Source organism: Acanthisitta chloris, unplaced genomic scaffold (genome assembly GCF_000695815.1).
Source record: "Acanthisitta chloris isolate BGI_N310 unplaced genomic scaffold, ASM69581v1 scaffold9506, whole genome shotgun sequence".
NCBI lineage: Eukaryota > Metazoa > Chordata > Aves > Passeriformes > Acanthisittidae > Acanthisitta > Acanthisitta chloris.
Genome location: NW_008676490.1, coordinates 1 through 25,944, shown reverse-complemented (window position 1 = coordinate 25,944; position 25,944 = coordinate 1). Strand labels below are relative to the sequence as shown.

At 40.3% G+C, this 25,944-nt stretch overlaps 1 protein-coding gene across 1 annotated transcript; it reads right to left on the bottom strand.

Annotated features, from left to right (window-relative positions):
• Window positions 1-309: 309 nt before the first annotated feature.
• Window positions 310-25,863, bottom strand: LOC103803596 (microtubule-associated serine/threonine-protein kinase 4-like; the record flags this gene model as incomplete). The annotated part of the gene is given in 16 exon segments (XM_009076165.1): window positions 310-4,178; window positions 4,887-5,068; window positions 5,735-5,871; window positions 7,643-7,765; window positions 9,604-9,833; window positions 11,210-11,309; window positions 11,311-11,411; window positions 13,117-13,349; window positions 13,443-13,570; window positions 15,466-15,578; window positions 15,827-15,949; window positions 19,774-19,875; window positions 22,711-22,876; window positions 23,597-23,729; window positions 25,014-25,152; window positions 25,655-25,863. Coding segments are annotated over 16 exon segments (6,088 nt in total), but the record flags the coding sequence as incomplete, so codon positions are not given.
• Window positions 25,864-25,944: the final 81 nt, after the last annotated feature.

Genomic DNA, 25,944 nt, shown 5'->3' with positions numbered 1-25,944 from the left:
CATTCAAACCCCAAACATGTCGCTAACTATTTACAGAGGAAACATTTTCTTCAACACAGCTCGGGGCTGCAAAGGTTTTTTTGTACAAATACTATATGGTAACAGTTTTACCGGTTACAATTGGAAAGGCATTTTGAAAGAAAACAAACAAAAAAAAGTCCTCTCTTTACATATCCCCTTGTATTGTTTCTTCAGTGACATGAAAGCTTTGCCGCACAAAGACACGACACAGTGCTGGTTTAAAGGCAGTACAACATACTGAAGTAGGTTTCAGCTAGTGTTGAGCTCACACTTCGCCAGGTCTTACAGTTAACAGGACTTTTTTTGAGTGCTGCTCCGCGAAGGTTCCTTTCCTCGACGCTGCCGAGCTGAGTCTTTGTCGTCTGAAAGTGCGTTAGGGCGGTCAAGTGTGGCTGCCGACCTGGATAAATCTTTACCTACATTCTGTTTTTTTGAAGCAGACTGCTGAGCTGGAACAACATCTCTTCCCTTTACATCCACAGTGTTAACAAAAAGAGACTTCTCTTGGTTTCCAGGTTTCCCCCCAAGGTTTGAAGTGGGGTGATGGGCTTCTGCTACAACAGCAACACTGTGCAAGGCCATCAGTGAAACGCTTTTAGTCATTTCTGCCTTGCTGCTCCCTGCAGAAGAGGTGCTCTTCTTACTCAGCTCCTTGCAAGTTGCAGGAAGCTCAGGTGAGCCTGCTTTAACCTTTGCTGAAGATGCATCACTCCTCGCCAAAGACAAAACAGATACTTCCTGCCTACATTCAGAGAAATTGGACGAACAAGTCAGTGTCTTTCCTGGTGTTGCAGCCACACGAGAAGAACTCTGCCCACTGGCAGCTGATAGATGTTTTATGGCAATCTGCTTGTTTGCATCCTCTGGCTGTTTCTGGTTAGCTTGTCCCTTCCCTTTTGCATCTTGAGAGCTTTTGCTACTTGTGATTGTTTTTTCTGCTCCTTTCCCTCTGGCATCACAGTTTGAGAGACAAAGGGTAGGCTCTACTTTCCCACTGTCAAGCTGAACGTAAAGTGCGTCAGTGCATATTTTTCCTTCGGGTCTTTTGTCTGCAGAGATCACCTCGGTACTAGGACTTCGGTCTGCCTCTTTGTTCAGTGAGAGACAGTCTTTCACAGTGGAAAACTTTGGAGCTGTGGTTTGTTTTTCACTGAAGCGAACTTGCTTTTTATCAGCAGATTCCCCCAAGCCTGCTGGTTCTTGCTTCTGCATCTGCTTAGAACCCTCTGGGCCTGCTGGTAATGGGCCAACAGCAGAGGATTTAGGTTTGGTGTCAGGGGTGATGCTGCTCATTTGGAGGGTGGTGACTGAGCTACGATCCAAACTCATGGGCCTTTCAGCCTGCACATGTTCAGTGTTCGTTCTTCTTGAAGAGCCTGGAACAGAAGAAGGGTGATCTAGCACATTTTTACTGACGTGTTTTCCATCCTTCCGGGAATTGGCAGACAGCTGATTAATAGTTTCTTTTTCTTTTATGGTTGGAGTGCATGGTTTTTGTGACAATGTCTGTTTATCCAAGGACTTAGACCTAGAGGAGCTTGTGTCAGAGGCAGACCTGTGTTTATTATTACTGCTGTCCACACAGGTGGCAGCAGGCTTCACATGTTCTTGAACACCTACATGAACTTCTACAGTGCAGTGTCTGCTTACAGTGTCTTTCACAGCAGGGGAGCCTGAAGTGGTAGGTTGCTGCTGAGGAACTTGACTGGACTGGTCTCTCTCAGTAGTTTGGAGCTTTGTCTCAGTGAGTGGTTTCTGATCTTTCTTTCCCAAATCTTTGGCATTGTCCTTTTGCACAGAGGAAACTGGAGCAGGCTTCTCAGTTTTATGATCACAATCTCTTGAGGGTTGGAAGGACCATTTTGATGGAGGAGCTTCACTCCTTGACTCTGCAATAACTTTTTTAGTCTCAACTTCCTGTTTGACAATGTCCCTCTCCACAGAACTTTTAGCAACACTGCTGTCATCTTTGCCTAGCTGTTTCAGTGATTCTCTGACACCCCTAGGCTGTGCCTTGGGGCCAGCTGACTGCATTTTTCCTTGCATTTGAGGTGGAATGGCGAACTCAGCACAACTTTTTTCATTGCTTTTGGAGTAGCTTGTTATCAGGACATCTGAAACAGATACCTTCAGAGACAATTCCCTGATCACCTCCACCTTCACAGGGATAGGCTCACAGCCTCTCTGGGCTACTGGCTGTTTGGCAGATGAATCCTTTTGTATTTGTTTCTCTTTTCCTACAGCTTTTTCAGAAGTAGTTTGGACAGCAGAAAGTTTGGAGTGTGTTTGAGCAGTTTTAATGCTCTGCGTAACACAAGACTTCGCCTCCACTGAATTGTTCTTCTGTTTTGAGGGGGAGGTATCTTTCTTTTGAACAGCTTCAATGACAGAAATATTGCCTTTATTAGATGGACTAGACACCTTTTTCTCTGACACTGCTTCTGCAGCCAGAGAGATGACTGGTGGATTTGGAGAACCCTTGCCTGTTTGTAGAACCTGAGGCTCTGATACATTGAGTTTGCCAGATTTTGGACAGCTTAACAACTGTTCTTTCTGACAGACCATTTCTGCCTTCCCACTGCTCCCTTGTGGCACTGAGGTTTTAGGTGATGCCCCATCACTGCTGGTGCTCTGTCCGTCTGGCAGCACACACAAAGGCAGCTCAGTTTTGGAAGCCTGTGGCCCAGAAAGTAATGCGATGTCTAGAGTACCTTCTATTGGCTTCAGACAGGAAACAGACCTTCCATCGAGTTTATATTCTGATGGGCTTTTTCTGACAGGAGCCTCAGTGGAAATAAGGGATGATTTTTCCACACTCATGTCCGCTCGGCCACTCAAGGTCTTGAGAGGAACAAAAGAAACTGAGTTCATCTGAGCAGCATGTGCACTGCCAATAAATGCTCTACTCTCTGTAACTGCAGTGGAGTCCTGCTGTATGTTTATGGGTCTGCCTGTATTAATTTGAAGGCATTCATGAACATTAGATGTCAGTTTGGGTTTCACCACTGGACAGACACTGTCATCTTTTTCCTCAAAGGACATTTTCTTTCTGAGATAATCAATATTTGCAAGTTTACCATCCAGCCTTTCAAATTTGACGAATTCTTTTGTTGGTACAGTTTTATCTGTGTTTTCTCCCTTTCCATTTAGCATCCTGTCAGAGGACTGAGGTAGCACATCTTGCAGTGTACATGGAGGGGAAATTCTTTTGAAGTCGTAAGAAATATGACTGAGTTCGTTAAGGGGAGGCCCATGACACCCCTGTGCATCTAAAGCAACAACATCATTTGATCTCAAGTTTGCATTCTTTTGAAGAGTGTCTTTGAGTATGCCACCAGCTGACTGGGTTTCCAAAGCAACAATTTTCGTTTCAAACTGATTTGATCTTTCTAATACCTTCTGGAATGCTTTTTTGTCTCTTTCTTCCAGTCGTAAGGTACTGGGATTCACTGGCTCACTGCTAGGTTCATGTATTGCAGCACTTGCTTTTTCAGCAAAATCTTGCTTTTTCACCACCACCTTGACCTTCAGCTTCTCTCTGTCTAGCTCATCAATGGATTCTTGTCTACCTAATTTTCGGGAGATGGGTCGTTTCAAGCAGCCCTGCTCCGCAGGCCTGACTCGTGTGAGTGATGGCACATCACATACATTCTCCTCCAAACTCTGAAGAGTTACATCCCTCTGAGACATATCTCTGTTCCCTTCTTCCTGGGTCACTTCCAGACTGTGTTTTCGTGAACATAAGTGTTTCTTATCACTGCCATAAGAGGGCGCGAGTTTCTCTTCAGACTGGACTCTCTTTAGCAGTGGAGATCTTGGTGGCTCTGCACTCTTTGGCCTGACAATATGCCTTACGATAGTTGGAGGTGAGTGCATTTTGCTAGGAAAAGATTGAGCTATTTTTGTATTTCCAATTGAATGTCCCAGCAATGGTGATGGAGATCGCTGAGGAGATGTTGGCTGAGGCGTCGGAGAAGGTGTCCGTGCCAGAGGAGAGAGGGGAATGCTGCCAGCTGATTTGCGTCTTCCTGACCTGTATCTTTGTCCACCAAGCTTTGGACCCAAGCCATGAAGAGTGCTGGGTCTTATATGCCCCGAACCAGCTGGAGAATTGGGAGCACTTGAACTAGCAGAGCTACTCTGGGAAGAATTAGTACCTACAAAAAGAACAAAAAACTCAAGCAAACAAATATAAGATAGGCAAGACTTTCTCAATCTTGTCTACAGTCTATCCATAGATACAAGACAATGCTTTCCAGGCTGCGCTTTTTCCCCTTTAAGTTATCTCTTCCTCCTCTTCAAATAGAATAGCTAATGCTTTCTGCCACTTCAAAGCAATGATCAAGGCTTTCCAGATAATTTACCTTTGCTAAGGGATTGTACAACAGCAGTCATTTTTAGCACAAGCTAAAATTGTGACAGAAGTAAAAGGAAAAGGGGGCAGGCTTTTAGGAGCCAGAAAGATGCATATTTCAGCACTGAACCAATCTTTCCAGCAGTAAATCTGCACTTGTGAGTTCCCATGCTAGTTTCATTATGTGGCAAGTTTTACCTGAGTCTTATTCTTTTATCAGTTAGCCTCTCCTAGGAAGATTCTACCATTCGCTGCAAATTAGGATTGTTTGTTACTCGGCTCATAGCCATTGGACAAGCTTAACAGACAGTTCCCTTTTAGATGCTTCTATATCATGAAAACACCTTTGATTTTGTATCAGGAGTACTCTTCCCATTTCCAGAGAGAAACCAGCTATTCAATGACTATGCTTGTCAGAGGTGATTACTCTCAGAGCGTATCAGACCTGCGGGGGCTCCCAAAAACTAGAATACACTTCAGGTCCTTTGCCTCTGTCCTCCTTCACACTCACCTGATGGAAAATCAGGAGTGGAACGGTAGCTTGGGGTAGGTGATCTAGGAGATAAGCTGTGGGTTGGAGACCCAGGCAAGCTCTCCCCTGAAGAAAGTGATCGGTTCAGGCAGGAAAAACTTCTGCTAGTATGAAGAAGAGGTGAGGGTTGCTTTGCCAGCTTCTTAAAGAGAGATCTTCTCCTAGCGTGAGAAAAGCACAGCATTGGAAGTCAAGATGCACAGGAGATACCGGTACCACAGACAAAACTCTTGCAAGCTGACATTGCTTCCCTCTCCCATTATGCACACATTAAATCTGTATTTACATGAAAACAAACCACACTGCAGGGCATGAAGTTTAGAAAATATCCTGATTCGCTAATGGGTGGGATGTATACTGTTACTAAATCTGTTTGTACTACAATTTACTCACTGTATTTCAGAAGAACAGTTACCTCCTTACAAGTATAAATCCTCGTTTTTCTTTTAATTTATGAACCTACTAAAACTGATGGAATATCTATAAAGCACTAGTGATGTGTTTACAAAATACACATTAACTTATCATCGAACTAAAAATGCCCATAAACTTAGCACCACAAAGTTTAATTAAACAAGTACAAAAAGATAAACCAAATGAAGGTGCGACCTCAGTTATTCACTTTCTTCCCCCTATTTATGTTTGTGCTACTTTATTTTAGCAGAACTAGTTTAGGCAAACCAAGATTGGAAGAGAATATGACAGATAAATCTCAAAGAAGAAGGCGAAAAGATGGAGAGGATGAGAGAAAACTGAATTACCTTCATGTTTTAAATGTATAGTTGTGTATACACACACACAAGAATATGCATTCGCCATGTTCTCACCTCTCCAAACTTTCCTTCTTCTTGGTCTTCTTACTACGCCTGACCATTCGGCTCCTGTAGCAGTTTCGCCTGGCAGGTCCTGTCTTGATGGAAGTGTTTTCAAAAGGAGTGGTCATCAGTGAGACTTTATTGCCACTCTTCAAAAAGAAGAAAGATGCTTTACGTGTGAATAATACAAGAAAGCTTTGCCTTAAATTCAACCTACACCACAAACACGAACGCAGCAAGAAATAACTCCAGCAGCAGAGGAAGAGCTGTCAGTGCATGGAACCCTATGCAGATGTTGCCAAGCTAATTTATGTCAAATAAACAATGCTGGGAAAGTTCTCAAATTTTGCTGTATTTCCTAACTTACTCCATTCCAGCTTCGGGACAAGGAGTAATTCCAGTAATTGTAGCTAGGCAGAAGGAGAGCAAGGATTGACCAAGACTGCAGTTTTCAAGATGAAAGCTGCTACAGAAACATCCTACTTTCACCACAAAAACAGATGTTATTGTGCAGTGGTCCAGTCACTGCCCATTCATGTCTCAGGATACCAACTGTTATAAGGATGAAACAGAGGAGCAAAATGAAATCTTCATTATTAGTCCCAAACCATCCATATCATCTTGTGCAAAAGAGACAACAAATATGATGAAGCTAAACTTTTTAGCACTGATTGCATGAACAGATGACTCAGTAAATAACAGAGGTATTTCCTGCTGGTTTTGTAGTTTAAAAACCTGTATCTCTTGCTCAGCTCTGTAAACCACTATAGTGAACTTCTTCTCAAAGGAATTCCAACAGCCCAAATTAATTTGTGATACAGCACATTTGAATAAACAACGTTCTCTTATTTTGAGCTTACTCTTGAAAGTAGCGAGCAGGGCTGTCACGTTTCTCTTTTTCTGTATCTGACACACAAAACAACTATACACGCAACTGCCTAAAATTACAGAATTTTCTCCTACACGTTTCCTGCAAAGTCAGAAAACTTGGAAGGTCCTCCTGGTTTCAGAGAAAGAAAATTAAGACCTAAGGGAAGGTGTATTTTGCATCTTCCTTCACCTCTTTATATTTCCCCATTACTTCGCTGCTTTCCAGTGCTTTTTTCACTGTGTGACTATAACTGACCACTCCCTTTGACAAGCAAAGCTCTGTATGTAATACCCTAAATTGTTAATCATATAGGACTTAAACATACAGTTGCCTAAAATAATTCTGACCTACATTAGCCTACACTGAAAACATTACAGGATATCAGATATGATGAGCTACAGCACAAAGAGAAGGCACCGTTGTTCATTAAGGAAACCTAGGGGATTTTGTTTGTTTAAGGAAAAACTATTATTTTCTAATAGGATAGACATTGAAAAGCTCCACGGGAGAAAAAATGTGACAGATTTTTCATAGAAGTCCAGCTGCAGGACGAGAATTTCACTAATCAAAGCTGCTCTGTCAGACATGCCTAGCTAAATATGAGATGAATACTTTCTGGGCCCTAAGGTTATGAAAGGCAAGTTCCTGTAAAGTAGGCAAGGAAATATTTCATAGTCTTTGTTTTTACTTTCCTTACTGATTTCACTTTAGAAGAAGAAAAATGAGAAATATGATGATCATCAAAAGCTTGAATCACCTGAATCAAGGCATTCAAGGAAGTGCTTGAAAATGGCACATTTATTGGAAGACACAGACATATCTTTGTGTCATTGCCTCAAACTTACTTCAGCTATCTCAGCAGCACTGCCGATGGCAGAAAAACTAAAATCATAGCAGAATATATGAAGTCATTGGCCTTTCTCCAGATCTGTGGCAGCTGTAGCTTAGAGTTTGTACTTCCAACAACCATAAAATCTGATAAAACGTAACCCCCTAAATCCTTAGTGAAAACAGTAACCACTTCTGTATCCCAATTGTCCAAGAGTTACCTTTAGCAACAACTCAATGACTTCCGTGTGAACAAGACCATGCACTGGCTCTCCATTGATATGAGTAATCAGGTCTCCAGCTTTCAAACCTGCTTGGTAAGCTGCACCTCCTTCTTCCACATTCTGAAAAACAGAGGTGAAGAGAGTGTTGCACAAAACGAACTCCTGTTTAACACTCATACTTTCAAGAGTAGAGTTTAACAAACTCTTTCTATAAAATCAGTTGGAAATTAAGAAATTTACAGATATTAAGTCATTTAGAGGAAGAAAAATCCATCCAGCCCTTTCACCATCAGCTACCTACTCAAACGTATTATTTATATGGGGCCTGGAATGATTTCAAAGCTCACTGAAACACTGCTTGTTGCCACTGGTACTAAGCAAGCTATGTAGAGCAGGGCATTTTTTAAGTGAGATAAAAGAATGGGTGGTTCACTCCCCACAGCAATATTTGAGTGAAGATTTTTAGCACCTGACACTGAGGAACAACTGATGCAATGAAGGCAACGGTCACATGCAGTACCCTAATCAAAATAAAAATTAACTCCATCAGATAGTAAAAGATTGTTTCCGTTTGGTTCATATTCATCAGGCTGCACATTTGAGGGAACGGTGCAGCAACAAAGGTGACAAAGGACCAAAACAACCTTTGAATTGAAAATTTTTTTGAAGGTGGATAAAGAAATTATTATATTTTTTAATAACTTTTTGAAGTATGTTAAGTCACTCAGCACTACTGAAACCTGCAGTGCTTACAGAGTTAAACAAACCTACAGCATTTTGAAAAAAAGCCAAGGTTTAACTTCTATTTCAATATACCATTTCTTCCCTTCCTCTCACTGGTGTGATATTACACCAGTGGCAAGAAATTGAGCTAGTTTCATTCCATTATCCATCAAATCTACTCTATTCTCCAGATTCAATGTTTCTGATGGATTAGTAGGTCTGAGAGGTAAACACATGAATGAAAAATGAGTAATACACTACAACATCGGCATTGGTACTTCAAAATCTACAACACGTACTTAAAACAAAGCACTGCACAAAGCTTAAAAGATTTTCACATACTTGTAATCAGTTTTTTCAAGATTATTTTAGGGTAGTTGAGATAGTTTATACACACATAATTTATGTATGTGTAATATATAAATGATATAAAATTAGAATTTGGTATCCATGTAAATTATAAAACAAAATCACATATTTTTATATACACTACATGTATTTATATAGACATATTTGTATTTATATGTCCATAAATATATATTTATTTCACAATTAAGGAGGTTGACAACCAATGAAATGAAAAAGCTACTGTTTTTTCCTTTAGCCTGTCTCCCACTAAGTAGTGAAGAGAGGACGAAAAATACATGGTTTATCCAAGACAGTCTTTTTCCTGAGCCACAGAATCCTCAAAGGCATTCACAATTCCAAATGATTTGCACATTTCTACACAATAGAAAGTCAGTGCTTGAGATCAGCCTACTTGTGTCTAGTAAAACACTGCTGACTTTCATTCATCCCTTAATTGATGCAGTTTGATAAATTCCACTTGTATTTCAACAATTTCTGCTTAGAATCTCTTAGTTTTGCAGATCCTGCTCTCAATTAAATCGGGTCTGCAACAACCCTTTGGTTTTCTAAGCCACAGTACCCTGAACTTAAGATGCTACTTTTCACAAATGCCAAACCTGCCACAAGTCAAAGTGACCCATGCAGAAGTTCAACTTCATATATAGGAAATGCTTCTGCCACAGGTGGCCTGTGTCATCCCTACAGGCAAGACTGCTCTTGAGCACAGGCAGAATTTAATTCTAAGAAAATTGCTTGCCATGTCATCATGATTTACACAGTAAATGTCAACAAACAGACACCTCAGGTAGGAAAAAAAAAAGGCAAATACATCATTACACACAGTTTTTTGTGTCTGTATATTGGCAAAACCAAAGGTATTATCTTACCCAAACAATATGATGCACAGTGTAGATATCACTGTCACCCACGTACACCCTGATTGCTCGGATGGTGAAGCCATACTTCTTCCCTGAACTGTGGATTACAATAGGTTGGTGAGGACTGGCAGCAGCAATTGATGAATCACGGCTGGGAGATGAATCTCGGGACGATGAAAGATCAGATGACAGAGAATGAGGAGACATAGGACTTCCCAAAGGAGAAACACCAAACACATCTGGAAGAAAAAAAATCTGCCTCTTAAGAGTACATTCCGAGCACACACAAATTTTGCTTAATTTTACCACTGAATCATAGAATTTTAGGGGTTGGAATGGGCCTTAGAGATTACCTAGTCTCAACCCCCTGCCCTGGGCAGAGACACCTCCCACCAGAGCAGGTTGCTCAAGGCTTCATCCAACCTGGCTTTGAACATTGCCAGGGCTGGGGCAGCCACAGCCTCCCTGGGTGTCTCACCACCCTCATAGTAATGACTGTATGACATCTTAGTGTGAAAATGTGTCATTGCATTTGTATAAACAACCTCTCCTCCTCAAGTACTTGCATATTAGTGATAGAGAAGTTTAAACAACAACCAGATATTAGAGCTAATTTTTTTTCCCTGTAAACTGTATTCTTTAATGCAAGGATTAACTTGTTGGATGCAGACTGCTTTTTCCTTTTGGACAGGAAACACACTCATTGCTATCTTTCCTAACACACACTAATGAAAAGAAAATCAAGAGTTTGGTAGCAGATGTTATTGTGAGTACAACCAAAACCATCCACAAATCATCCAGCGGTGCTCAACAAATTGCTAGGTGTTTTATTGGTTTCACCTATATATACAGATACAAATAAGCACTACTGGAACTGAACCACAGTGTCTACCTGGTACATAGAACACTAACTCAATGCTTGTACCAAGCCTCCATTTCTACATTCTGCCACATCATAAAAACCAACAAGAATGTCTTGCAACAAAAGTATCAATTACAATTTCATTTTATTTTATTGTTTTCAATGTACTATGTGCTCATGTTTGTGCAAATGTGAATACAACGGCAGCTGTTTGGGATGTCTGAACTTCCATTCTGAACCACTAAAAAGCAAAGCACCAATGCTTCACATGAAAACACTCAATGCTACTATTATACTTCCACTTACTTACATCATTATTTCTGCCTCTAAATTTTTAGCACTACATCCAAGTGACTGTAATACAAATAGGAGCCTACATGCTATTTCTACACTGCTCTCCCGCTTATGACCTTTTCTGATGGGAAACAAGAGAGAACTAGTTGGGCTGAATGTGCTGCTGTAGTAAACATCTATTCTTGGAGCTGTACATGGTGAGCTAGTAAAAACCTAAGATACAATCCCACTGTTGCATGGACCAGGGACTGATGTTTACACCCTGCTGGGCAGGCACATGGTCAAAGTAACTTGCTAACAAGATTGCACCATCTAGTCATGCAAGTGAACAACATGAGAAACACAGAAGTGTGATACAGAATCCAATCTAGACTCTCCAAAATCTCACACTTGCATCATAAACCATCAAAACATTGCATAAATCGCAACATTTCAACAACAACAACAAAATGTATCTACCTCCTGGGATCATGAGGGACAAAGCACTGGCAGAAAGGGACTTTGTGACTTTCCCAGAGATCTTCTTTTTCTCTGTGCTTTCCAGTCGCTGACGAGCCATTATGAGACACAATTTCACCCGCTGGCTTTGAGGAGTTATCTGTACTGTCCACACTCTCACTCCTTCCATTTATTTGATCTAAGTGTTCTGAGAAACTGCCAACTGTACAAAGAAGAAGGGATAAGCACATTGAGGGAAAACTGGGGGGCAGGAAGGGGAAATGGTACAGTTGTGGGATACAAATTTTTCTTCCTGTTAACAAGTTCACAGAGCAACAGTACAGAAATCTGAGTCATTCTTCCAGACTTAGAGGATGTATGAAGTTTAACAGAAGGTATTGAAGCAACAGCTTTTTGTAGTCACTGACTAAAGTAAAATAGGAGATAAAAGCTGAAGCAAGTCTAGTGTTTCAATATGCAGCATTCACCTTAGAAAACTTAATCACACATTTTTCATGCAAACTCCTTCTAGTTGAAAGGCTCCAATCCTATGTAAAATAGCTATCAGCTTAACAACTTCTCCAGAATCATTAAAAAACCAAGTATAATTTTATTTTTACTTATTAACTTTTGCTTTTATTATAGGGGAGGTTATCTACCACACAGGAGAAAGACACCCAGCACCACCAAGCTCAGTATTACAACCACACAGGTCTTAGTCCATCACAGGTAATGAACTTCCACAATACTGAATGGAATAAGGACCACAATGTACCAAACAATAATAAAAAACCCAAATAAAGGGCTTGTGTGTCATGTGAAAAACCTGCACAGAATTTCTTCAAAAATTTAAACAGAAAAGCTGTTATGATCTTATGAACATCCACCAAGGGTAGGTCATCTGTTTAGAGACACAGCAACAATTCCTAGTATTCCTTTAAGGTCAGTGAATATCCTGTTGCTAATGGACCACAGGAAAACAAAAAGTGTAACTGGCAAGAGAAAGAAGAGGATCACATGGTTTGAGTTATCACTGCAACTGCTGTGCCAATGCCAACACCTTAAAATGGGGCTGGGGCAAAGCAAGACTTAGGATGCAGCTTAATCATGGTCAAGGTTTTAGACAAGGGAAGAAGATTGAAATGGTTGCACAGCTGGATGAGCCTGAGAAATATTTTTCTCCAGAAACAGAAAGGAGGAAAATGTGAACTACATGGAAAATTAAGGGTATGGGAATAGAAAGGTGTATCTTGAAAAAAACACAGTGAGGTACAAAAAAGAAATAAGCTGAAGAGAGGTAGATCTGTGGATAAGACACTAAGGCCCTGGAACCTACTGAAATGAATGCAAATACTTGAGCAGGGAGAGGGATGCATAAAGCAAATTAATTAAATAGGGGATGGTTTGCAGTGATTACTAACGACAAAAATGACAAAAATTACTTTGACAAGTCAAAGAAAACTGCAAATTCTGAAAAGTGCACATCATTAAAAACACACAATGGTGTAAGTACAGAGTACTAGAAAACATCAATATGGCAAACTCCAGGATGATCAATCAAAGATCATAGACTTCCGCGAGGGAAGATACAAAAATAGTGCTTTAAGTGTTCAAGGGATCTAAGACTAATTTTCTTCACAGAAGAATCCTACAAAGGGTCTATGATCAAGTGACTGTTTTAACCACTTGCCTAGCCAAACTGCAGAGTTAGTGGGGTGACACCAAATGGTGTTTCCAAAAATGCTGAAACTTTCTCCTATTTTCAAGAGATTTTATTAGCCTGAGCCCAAACCAGATCTCTGTTGGGATAAACTGTTTTTAAAAGTGGTTGTGAACCACAGGACTTTAAATCTATGAAAGCTACTGCTAACCAAGGAAGGTCTGTAACTGTTTCTAATGTATGGGTCAAGAGACCCGCTGTGCATTACCTGATAGTGTGGAGCTGCTGATTGTACTTGCTGGAGTGGTTACTTCAGGTTCATCTTGCACTGTTTCTTCACCCACAACTGCAGACTTTTCCTGTTCCTCCCGGGGTCCCACTGAGCTAGTGGAGTCATCCTGCTCCCCCTCAGCTGATACAGACAACTTTGGAAGCAAACCAGAACTGCGTTGCTGCCGGCTACTCTCAGTGTCAGATGAGATGGATGTAGAGATCTGTTGTCTGCATTAAAAACAAGCAAACTCTCATGCAGTTACCAAGATGAGGAGGCCTTCTACCCACAAAGGACCATTTCCAGCACCTCTTTCTACTTACATCTCGGAATATTCCGAACTCCAGCTTAAAGATTCCACAGAAGGCAGTGCAGTACTTTTTGCTTTGTCTCCTGCATCTTCCTTTTCTTCACACTGAGTCTGAGTGACTCGATCTATGCTACTAAAAACCTATTACAGAAAAAAAAAACCGCACCAAAAAAATTAACTCATCACTGACATATTTGATATAAAAGGATATGCAGGAAATCACATTTCTATTATTCTAAACATTTATACAATATCAGAGTGCAAACTTCAAACTTCCCAAACCCTTTCAAACTGCAAAGTCTGTTTTTGTAAAATGCTTTCCTATATTGCCTTCTTGGCTCCTCACATATGGTACACAAAGCTTCTCATTATGAATTGATCAGTTTTCTCCTCATTTCCCTCTGTGAACCAAGAGAGTACAAACAAAATCTATAGCCTTGGAGGTCTCTCAGCCACAGGATTAATGCACATCTTGGGTTAATTCCCAACCATAAAGCCAATCAAGATCAAAAAGCCCCAACCCCCAAGACACTGTCTTAGTATCTACTAGTCAGGTGAGGAAAGCAGAAAAATTAACCTGGATGTACTTGAATTTAAGGATAAATTACTTGGCTACACGCTTTATTAAAAATAAACTCTGATCATGGTAAGTTTTTTATTTGCTTGGCTGACAAACAGTCTGAGAGACACAGCTAGAGATGCAGTAACATAGTAACGTTAATAAATCAAATAATTACTGTTTAACAGAATCTTCAAAAGGACAGAAGTTCACAGAATCACAGAACGAGCTTGGAAACGACCTCTGTAGGTCGTGTTCTCCAACCCCTCTGCACAAGCAGGGCCACACAGAGCTGGCTGCTCAGGACCATGTCCAGATGGCTTTTGAAGACCTCCAAGAATGGAGACTCCACAACCTGTCTGGTGCTTGATCACCCTCAGAGTAAAAAAGTGTTTCCTTGCCTTCAGACAGAACTTCCTGTGTTTCAGATTGTGCCCATTGCCTCTCATCCCAGCTATCTCCAAAGAGACTGTGTCATGTAACAGTATCTGAATTTGAAACATACCACCAAGTCAAAATAAGTTTACACATAATGAGGACAACCACATCCACAATTCCTATCTCTGCTCTTCCATGCTATCACAGACACAACACGTAGCACCACAGACAGCATAAAATCTGCCCATTCCCTAAAGCATAACCCAAGACAAACAAGATAGAAACACAGACTGTCCAAATACCTTTAAACAACTCCTAAAGTAGGTTAAAGAAATTTCTGAAACAGAAAGCTCTGGAAAATCACTTCTGGGTGCTATGTTAAGACTAAAATCATGCTTATCAGGCATTCAACTTCCATTACTTCCTGCCAATCCACCCACCACTGTATTTCCTGAGCGTGTCCACTCTACTCACACTAGTGTCCTCTGACCAGTAATAATTAGCTCTCAAGTATACTAACCTTTGCACAGTCAATTTTACCTTCAATTCACAGCACTCAAAGCACTCCCTCAAACCCACATTTCTCCTTGGCCAAATCACATGCTAACCACTACCTTGGTTCTTCCCTTCAGTCTAATGTCATTACATTAATAGCTACTATAGGCTAGTACTGCAATCTTTGTTATGCTATATGCATTCATTCTATCACCTGCAAGATAGTCAGGTCACAACTGGAGCAACATGAAAACCATGTAGAAGGAAAACAATGTAAAGAACATGTATCAGCACTCAACAGAATGGTTCCCCTAAACTTTTTTTCCTCTTACGCTATCATTAATTTTCTACAGAAAATACCACCATATTTATACCATTGTCCATTACTATCTTAAAGATCCAGGAAATAACTTTGTGACAGAGCCTACCCATATTTTGATTTAATGGCATTCACTGTATTCTTGCTCCATTTCAGTTAACTTATTTTTTGAAAGAACAAAACCCTATACATCTCTTCTACATTTAACATTTCCAAACACTGTAAAAGTAGAAAAATGTCTATGTACACAATACCCACTAACAATTCAGCAATTTTTTTACGTACTTTTGAAAATCTGTGTGAACATGAAGAAAATTGTCTTATCTCCAAACTAAAATCTTCATCATTGGTATCATCTTCCTCCTCAGTTTCCATGTGGTGGTATTTCTCAGAGCGAGCTACAGAGAAGGGAAATAAAGCATTTGAAATTCATCACAACGAATGGATATCAACCTTTAATATTAACTTAATATTAATTTTATTCTTAAGATAATTTCTGCTGAAATGTCAATCCACCAGTGAACCTGCAAGCTGCCAGTGCTTCTGACAAAGGAGATTTCAAAAGCAGTTAACAAGAGTCAAAGGCAGTGATTATTGAAACAAGGTGTTCAGTGTGGTTGGTTTTTTAATTCCATAAAACACCTACTGTCAAAATAACTTGTGTCATCCTCAGACTCCAGCTGTGGAATAAACTCCGCTTTCTGCCTCAGGAGACTATTCCAGTCGAGGCTCCTGAAGAACTGATGCTGCTTTACTTCATAGGCACCACCTGAGGGAGCCAGAGAAAAACACAGCAAATCACATTGAATCCTGTGACATTCCTAAACTAAACCCATGGACAAAATAGCAAATAATCACAGAAAGGCACAGTTGTTGCTGTACACAAGAACATCCACTCCCCATTTACAGCAGAACATCCTAAACCCACCAGAACACCTCCCTGTCCCTATCTTGTTGTGACCATTTCTTTAACAGTGGTGGCATTGCTTTATCATCTTCTTCCTCTTAACAGTTCTACTTTTCTGGACATACTAATTATAATCTGTGAGCTACACATTAGTCAGAAGCATCAGATGTAGTAGTAGTAGTAGTAACAAAAATATAAATATGTGCATTAAATGAGTCAGTACAAGTTATGAAGTAATATAAAGTAATGCAAAATGATTCTTAATAGTTGCTATTGCTGATGTGGAGATCCTTTTGGTGTTTTACGGCAGTAATACACAATTCTATTAGAAATACCGTATCATTTATCATCTTACTGATCATTGCCAACTTGTCATAACGTCTGCTAAACAACTGCACTAGTTTTAAGTTAAAAAACATCCATAAGAACAGAACGAAATACCAAAAGTTTTGTCCAGGGAAGGGGGGAGATGATGTCATTAATAAGCATACATCTAATCCTAAAAACCAAATCAGTTTGCTGCCAGCTTGATTGTATTGGGGTTATGTGGCACAATTTTGGTAGTGGGAGGGCTGCAGGGGTGGCTTCTGTAAGAAGCTGCTAGAAGGTTCGTCTACATCCAACAGAGTCACTGCCAACAGCTCCAGGCCCATCAGCATTATCTGGGATAACATATTTAAGGAGGAGAAAGACTGCTGCACAACAGAAGCCAAAAGAGAGAAGTGAGAACAGGTGAGAAGAACCACCCTGCGGACACCAAGGTCAGGGAGAAGGAGGGGAAGAGGTGCTCAAGGCACTGGAGCAGAGATTTCCCTGCAGCCTGTGGTGAAAGCCCATGGTGAAACAGCTGTGCCCCTACAGCCTGTGGAGGTCCATGGTAGAGCAGATATCCACCAGTCTGTGGAGAAACCCACGCTAGAGCAGGTGGATGCCCAGAGGAGGCTGTGACCCCGTGGGAAGCCCATGTTGGAGCAGCTCCTGGCAGGACTTGTGACCCCAAGAAGAGAGAAGCCCATGCCAGTGCAGGTTTGCAAGCAGGAATTGTGACCTCATTGGGGGTCCCCACACTGGGCCAGTCTGTTCCTGAAGGACTGTACCCCATGGAAGGAACCCACGCTGGAGCAGGGGAAATGTGCAAGGAGGAAGAAGCGGCAGAGACAGCATAAGCTGATCTGAACACAACCTCCATTTCCCATGCCCCTGCACTGCTCAGAGGGAGGAAGAAAAATCAGGTGTGAAGTTGAGCCTGGGTAGAAGGGAGGGGTGAGAAGCAGTGGCTTTAGTTTTGTTCTTATTGTTCATTGTCCTACTCCATTGTTAACCTGCAATAAATTTAATTAACCTCCCTGAGTTCAGTCTACTTTGCCCGTGACTGCTGAGTGATCTCTCCCTGTCCACAACACACAAGTCTTTTGTCATATTTACTCCTCCCATCCAGTTGAGGAGGGGAGTGACAGAGCAGCTTGGTGGGTACCTAGTGGCCAGCCAGGGTCAACCCACTACACTGATACCGCATGGAAACTTCTGTATGTCAAGGCTAAGTAAAGAGAGAGCCATAATAAAAGTGTGAAGTCTCCAGGATTGGTCTCAGTGTTAAAATTTCTAGGTTGGGTTCTTTGCTCTTCTGACTGCACCATGGAAAAATTCATAAAAGCCAAATCTTCCCAAATGGGAACCAAAATCACATTTCATTTTAAGTCACTAGCTAAGGACTGAGTATTTCTCTGAGCACAGTAATGGGATATTACATCAAAATGGTAGAACTCTTGACCAGTATCAGACACTTTAAACTCAAAGAAGTATCTTTCCTGTCATTTTCCTTCTTCAAAATAAGTACAGTACCTCTCTTCCTTCAACTTGCCTATGCCACTCAGGTCTCCAGAGCAAACATGCAATTACAATTTTCATGGAGTGCTTGCTAATATGTATTAAACAGGTAGGCCTGTCATTAGAAATGCATGGTGGAGTCTGGGATAAACTGTGCTACTTCTGAGTGCCCCTGTGGGACCTGTCACACTGCAGCCTCCATTTCTGACAGTGGCTTCTAACACTTAGAAAACCCATGACTTTCCTGCTGTTTCTGAACCCTGTGCCTCAGAGAAAGGGCTGCCTGATTTCCTTCTTCAGGCTGCCAGCTTTAAGAGAGACCAAACACTTCTAAGACATCAGTCCCCAAACGAGCACCACAGGTGCTCCATGACCATTTCACTAGTTAAGCCAATTCTTTGTAGCCAATTCACTTTCTCAACCAGCTGTAGCAACACAGGCAGAATTTGCAATCCACCTTCTCACAGGGTGACTTGATGTGTTTAACAGGAAAATACATCCTGGTGATCAAACAACAATGCCGGGAAAGAGCATACTTAAAACAAGGGAGTAAAACTAGCTGTGGATTTTCATTTTGCCTTTGGCAGTGGTGCTTCTGCAGCAGCAGACAAAGCAAGCAGCAAGTAGAGAACTTACATGGCATCTCCCTCACTCTTAATTTGTTCAACATGAGGCAAGGCGGAGCAACAAACATTGCTGGATGTCACTTACTTCAGACCATCAGCTACAGTGAAGTCTAAGCATTGTTCACACAGATCCCAGACATTCAGGGAGCGAGGGACATGAAGTTCATTAATCTCAGTCACGTCACCATGTCCCAAAGGAAGCCAAAGGAAGACATGTCATTTGGGACTGTGTCAATAGTACTCAGGGTCTGGGTTATACTCGTGTTTTCCCTAAGTGACTGTGGCAAGGCCAGTTATGAACTGATTCTTAAAACTTCTTTTTATGTTAGGTCTAAAAATACATAGCACAATCTGACCACTGGAGCCAGTTTTGCCAGCAATTTTTCAAGTACTCCCATGTTGACTCAACCAGCCACTTGGTTTCCATAGTATGCCTAATGTATTTATATTTATGGCATACAGTGTTCACTATAAATAAGATTGTACCTTTATATTTGGCCTCTTTTAGGTATGAGGCATTTCTTTGCTGTGTTTACCTAGTGCTTTGCCCAGTAGGATGGCAGTGACCAGTTTTCCCATATTTTAATATTTAAAAATCACATGCAATATTCTTCACTTCTCCCACAGAAACCCCCAAATAAATCCTGCTCCATCAACAAACAGAAACTCTATTACATAAATGTGCAGTGTCTTCATTAGCCTATGCAGGCTCACTGCTCCTAATGCTTCCTTAATATTCAAACTTTTCTTTTAGCTCTTTCTCATACAAGGCAGTAGTTCTTGATGAATCAGAATCATAGAACTTAGAGGTTGGAAGGGACCTTACAGATCATCTAGTCCCAACCCCCTGCCCTGGGCAGGGACACCTCCTCACTAGATCAGGTTGCTCAAGGCCTCATCCAGCCTGGTCTTGAACACTGCCAGGGTTGGGGCAGCCACCATGTCCCTGGGCAACCTGTGCCAGTGTCTCACCACCCTTAGAGTAAAAAAGACTTTCTTCTCTCACCCAAACTAGACTTCCCCTCCTTCAGTTTTAACTCATTGTCCCTTGTCCTGTCATTGCAGCTCCTAACACAGAGTCTATAAAGTACTACCTGCTATAATGGCATGTTGTCATACTACTTGTACTGACAGATGTTCCTCGGGCAAAACAAACAGGTGGACAAAAGCTCCCAATGGTGCACACAGAAGCGTCTTCCAGAACATTAACAATTTAAAATAGTGGCTCCTAACCTGTTCCCAGTCTTTCCAAAGGATTCTGCCTAAGCAGCAGAGTAATCAGATCCTGGGCATCCGGAGGTGGTGCTTCGTCCTTTTCAGGCCAGTTGATTTCGTCTAGCGAGACAGAAAGTTGTTTGTTACTAGTGAATTGTGATCCCAGCACTCAGCACAAACTGTGTGAAAGCTCTCATAGTGATCTAGCAGCAGAGCAGAGTTAAGGCAACTTATTCAAGTTACTCTGTTGCATACCTCTAATTTTTATACTCCCTATACAGACTCCATAAACATATTATGCTCCCATATGCCTCGGAAGTATCCTTTAACCCAAAACAGTGTTTAGCAACAGAACACAAGAATGCTTGGCTCATGGAAAACTATTTCAAAATACTAGCACAAGTTGTATGCTCTCTCTTCTCCCTGTTCCCCCACAAATCATGGTTAAATTGTAGTTGTGCTGCAAGGAAATTCTTGTTAAGATGGACACAGCTGACCTGACCCAGTGGCTGTTGCTCACATCTGTATTCCTCCTCTAATGCTAGTAGACTCACTGAAGTCATTATTCCCATGACTAAGGGCAAAGGTATTGGACTCTGGAGACATATGACAACAGAGTTTTTTTCCAAGAGTCTCATATTTCCAAGGAAAACCATCTCACTCTATTGACTTATACTACTGTGGCTTTTGCACTTCATGGCAAGCTTGACTTAAGTCATGCAGCCAAGACAGGATACCCTGTGGTATTCAGGTGCGGCTGAATAAAAATTCTAAACTTTTATTTAAATGAAACAATGGAAAACTGTACCAGTTTCACTATGAACATGAAATTTCTGACAGCCAAACAGCAAGTCTTGTCTGATTTTGAGAAGAAACTGCCTCCAGAAATGTAATATATTGCAGGTTTACACAAAACTCTGCACAAGTTTCTTAGGGGGTACAAGGATTTTGGTATCAGAGACACAGAATGCTAGGAGCTTCATAAGTACAGAGGCTGTTAAGGATTTTGTTGTCATAGTATATTCTAGACTTTTCCTTCAAAAGAACCATAACTTGAGAAATAATCATCAGAAGCTACACATAAGTTTAACCTTTGTATTTCAGAGTTTAAAGAACAGTACTGAATAAACAGGCATGAAATGTGACCTGTTCCTGAAGCAGTATTTTAAACTATCACTTTAACCATCAAAGTCTCCACTGAGGCCTCCCACAGTTGCCCTTACACAACTTGGGGGCAAAAAAAGGCAACCTACAACGAAGAAGAAAGTGGAAAGATTCAAAAGTCGAATTTCAAGTAGAATGTACATTTTTCCCCACAGAAACTGGAATAAAAGTCTAGGGTACAGTTTGGGTTCTTTAACACAGCATTACAGTGGGATACCAGGGTATAATTTATTTTAGCACAAGAAACTTATCCAACAAGAGTTCTCCTAGAGATACTGACAGTAAGAATTATTACAGTAAGGGCATTTAAAATAAAACAGAAGACACTGATAAGACAACATCAAAATAAGAAACTAAGCTGACCAACAGACTTGGAGAGAGAGTGGGAATAGATGAGGTTTACAAACATACACTTCTACAGATAATTTCTGTAAGATAAATGGACACATTCAAACAGATAAAGTTATTTACATAAACATCAGCTAGACTGTAACAGATAATACATTTGAAATGCAAAATTAATGCCACACACAAAATAAAGTCTACAGTGCACATTTTGCCATTAATTTTAGCCTATTCCCTCCCCTTCTCCCAGTCCGTTTTCACGAGTATAAAAACACAGGTGCATGTGTCTGGAAATGCAATAAAAACATGAGTTATTTTCATGTTTGCCTGCCTCCAGCTTCCACTGCAGTATAATCTGATTTGGAAAATAAAGCATGAATATGCATTGCAGCCACGAGGCATCCAGAAAAAAAAAAAAAAAAAGACAGCATTTGCTGCTTGTGTTAATTAAACAGTTGATTCTTCTTGCCACTCAGGCCTCAGCATATCACATGCATTTCAATACAGTTTACAAACAAGTCCGGCTTTCAACTCCAGAGATGGAGAAGAGCAAGATGATGACAGAGTGTCTCCTCCAGCACAAAAGGGGATTTGTAGCATCCTCAGAGAATAAGGAACTAGATGAATTCTTAGCTACTGGACCTTTTAAGCAGACCATAAAACAGACTGGGAAATACTCAGCCACACAGGTGCCATTCTGTTAAACTTTTGGCATAAATAGAGACCCTCTACATGTATGCATCTGGGAAATTTATGGAAACAGCAGGTAGGATAGTAAACAATTCTGTTTAATTATCATTCAGTTTTGCCACAAGCCACATAGCAATACTTAGGGTCAGCTTGCAGGTTAAGATCTAAAAGGTTATTGAATTTTAAATGGAAGAAGAACAGCTGCTACAGAAATAACATTACACTACAACAATCACCAATGAAATCATTAGCAATCTGTGAATTGAATTTATTTCCTTCTCTTTCTCATTATTTATTATTTGGGAGACATTTGTTTTTAGAGTTTTATTACATCTTTGTTAATGTCTTCATTGCGCCATGAGGCATTTTCCCATTTATGCAAACTTATTTTAACTGTTTCTTCTCTGGTGTAATTTCCTTACCAAAGACTGAAACCACTATGCCATATTGGCACTACTTTTGTACTAATACTGCTCTTCTTTTCCAAACAGTGCAGTTAAACCATTATACTCTGTATCGCTGAATTTCTGCACTTAGCAACAATATACAGTAAGTTTAGCTTTTAATCCGAATTTATTCTTACTGCTCTGATAGCAAATTGTGCTTTACAGAATTACAGTAATGGTGGGGGTTTTGAGCAAAACCAACTTGAAAACCTAGTCTATCAGTAAAGTTGCAAATGCATTTACTGTTAACAGAAATTCTAATGTTTCACAGCAAGCCAAGAAATCTTTGGTTTTTTATGATGATCCTCACCGCTGATTACTTGTCCAAACAGTTCTTCCGGTGTATCTCCAAAGAACGGCACACATCCCACAAGAAATTCATAAAGGATAATTCCCATAGCCCACCAGTCCACTGGTTTGCCATAACCCTGCCTCAGTATCACTTCAGGGGCTATGTATTCAGGAGTACCACAGACCTAAAAGAAAGAGAACAAGCATGGTGGTGAAACAAGTCTAGTTGAGCTATGTCATCATCATTTGTAATTCTTGAACTGTAAATTAATATAGAACCATGGAAAATGGAATTGAATTGGGTTTAGTCTGCTGAGTTTGCTAACAGCTAATGTTTTTAGAACAGCCTAGCTACATTAAGAGGTATCATAATCAACATCTGCCTACCTGTCATGCAAAGGACAGTTTGTGCTTAGTACCTGGGAGTCCATCACAGGAAGTATTTTATTTAACTTACAACATATCCTTATCTTTACATGAAAGTTGTGATGGTTTTATCTTAAGTAACTTTTACAGTGAACAGATTGTGAGCAATGGTAATGAGGCATGCTTAAAGGGAAATGGGCCATAGCAAGGATTTTAGCACCCTTGGTTGTACGAGGCATAATGAACTCCACAAGTACTCTACTGAGACTTCTGAATTCCTTATAAAAACAGTTTTCCATTTGTCTCTCTCACAGATTCACTTGCACACAATTAGGTTGTTCATCTTACTAATAGATCCTAATGTAGAATGCAAAAAGCCTAGAATAATCTTCAGGGCATCAGTAAAAGTAACTGACACACTCAATTGGAGCATCAACGCAGAAATAACAACAGCTTATACAGTATTATGGTACATTCTGATGGCAAAACATCACTTCAAGTGAACACTTGATGTAGAAATAAAAAAGGCTGTTTCTTACTTGTTTGTCAAGGAATTCTCTGGCATCCTTCTCAATGTGACCCTCATACAGATTGGTAGTCAAACTCATTAGCCCCACCTTTGACAGGCCGAAGTCTGTAAGCTTTATATGACCCATGGATGTTACCAATAAGCTGAAAATTAGAAACATTTGAAGTTGTTGTGATATAATTCAACAGTACGTGCTTGTCATTGTTATTACTACTATAATACTTAGAGGAAAATCATAGAATCACAGAATCATCAAGGCTGGAAGAGACTTCTAAGATCACTGAGACCAACCATTAACTGCCACTCTGCTGTAACCATATCTTCCATCACCAGATCCAGATGCCTCTTGGACACTTATAGGGATGGTGACTCCACCACCACCCTGGGCAAATCTATCCCAGTGCCTGAACATCCTGACAGGGAAAAAAGTTTTCCTAATATCTAATCTGAATCTCCCTTGTCTCAGCTTATGGCCATAAGGAGTAAAAATGTTTCAGGAGCACTGTAAAAGCTTAAAAAGTAGTTTAACTCGGTACAAAATAAACAAGCTACAAATATGGCAGTCTTACATTTGCTACTATTGTTATCAGATGTAAACAAACAACATCATATAGAACTATACAAGTCTTGAGAGCTGAGTGTTTGAAGCTTTGAAGAAAGAGAAACAGCCATCATCAGACAGACCTAAAATAGAATACATGCTGCTTTTGAAGTGAGGTGAGCATTTTCTGTCTGTAAAGAGCTGGTCATACATTTGAAAAAACCCTCAGGTATTAAGTCAGCTACTAATACTACACTGTCCTAAGGTATCACTCTATGAAGGTATTATCAATCAACAGTCATGACTCCAATTCATTTTCTTCTATTTCTAACGTGAAGCAGGATGATGATTAATGGAGCTGCAGCAGCCACACTTTTTACTTCAGCTGCTTGTTGTAATGTTAATTTACCTCTATGATGTATTTCTAAATATTGATATAAAACCCACGCCCTCAAAAACCAAAGTAAGCCCCCAAAACCCTACAATGGGAAGTACTTCCCAATCTGGTCAAGCCTATCTTCATATATGCAAATATCTGCAAGCTGATGATATTTTTGTTAAACAGGAGTTGAAGCATACTTTGAAAACATTTTTCCTGAAAGATCAAAATGCATTTCAGCCAGAAGAATAAACACTTTTGGTTGGTTTTTTTTTTAGCTACTCTGATAGATTCTTCCATTTTAGAGATGGAAAATTCTATATAGCTCTTTTGGAAAAAATGCGTTTTCTGTGACTTTAAGCAATGAAAATGCAAATACTGTGCAGAAATTGTGAATCACATAGCATACACAATGAATAAATGCACAAATATTCAAACAAGTTTAAACCCTCCATATTTTATCATACATTCTCAAAGTCCTCTTTCAGTTATATTCTGTGTACATACTTGTCTGGTTTCAAATCCCTGTGTACAATTCCATAATTATGAAGGTATTCCAAGGCCAAAACAGTCTCTGCAAAGTACATCCTTGCCATGTCTACAGGCAAGGGACCCATATTCTTCATCAAAGTAGCACAGTCTCCACCTGTGGAAACAGGACAAATGTTCCAGATGACGCTAAAGTCTGAGGTGTATCAGTATAACCCATGTATGATGTAGAAATTGTAGTCATAAATGTTTATTTTCTAGTCAGATGATTCAACTGTACATGTAATGTCATCAACTACTGTGCTGGAAACACAGTGTGAAGTCACAAGCTAACGAAAATCTGAACTCCAGAAAAAAAGCAACGAACACTTCCACGTGAACTTTGAATGCTAACACACTTTTGATTACAATCTATGAGGAACTCACTTTAAGAGCAGTTACTTCCCATTACAGCTGGAGCACAAGTGTTTTACAGGTGTTTACTGGGAGATAATGACTGGAGAACAACAAAACACCTTGCTGTTGGATCTAGATCCTAACACTGAACTGCCAGAGTACAGAGAGCCCCTTCCTCTCTAATTCAAGTACCACATGGGTTATTTTCTTTCTTGGTGTGAGAAAACTCTCTTCTTCTCTGTAAAACAGATCAGACATTTTACCTTCTACATATTCCATGACCATGCACAAGTGACGTCTTGTTTCAAAAGAGCAATACATGCTGACAACAAATGGATTTTCCGCAAATGTCAGGATATCACGCTCAACAAAGGCCTGTTGGATCTGGTTTCGGAGGATGAGATTCTGCTTATTAATTTTCTTCATGGCAAACCTTTGTCTGGTTTCTTTGTGTCTCACAAAATAAACCGCACTGGAAAGTTCAAATGGGAGAGGGAAAAAAGAAGTCTGAGTAACTATTAAAAATGTACTTAAAAATACATTTTTAACTAAT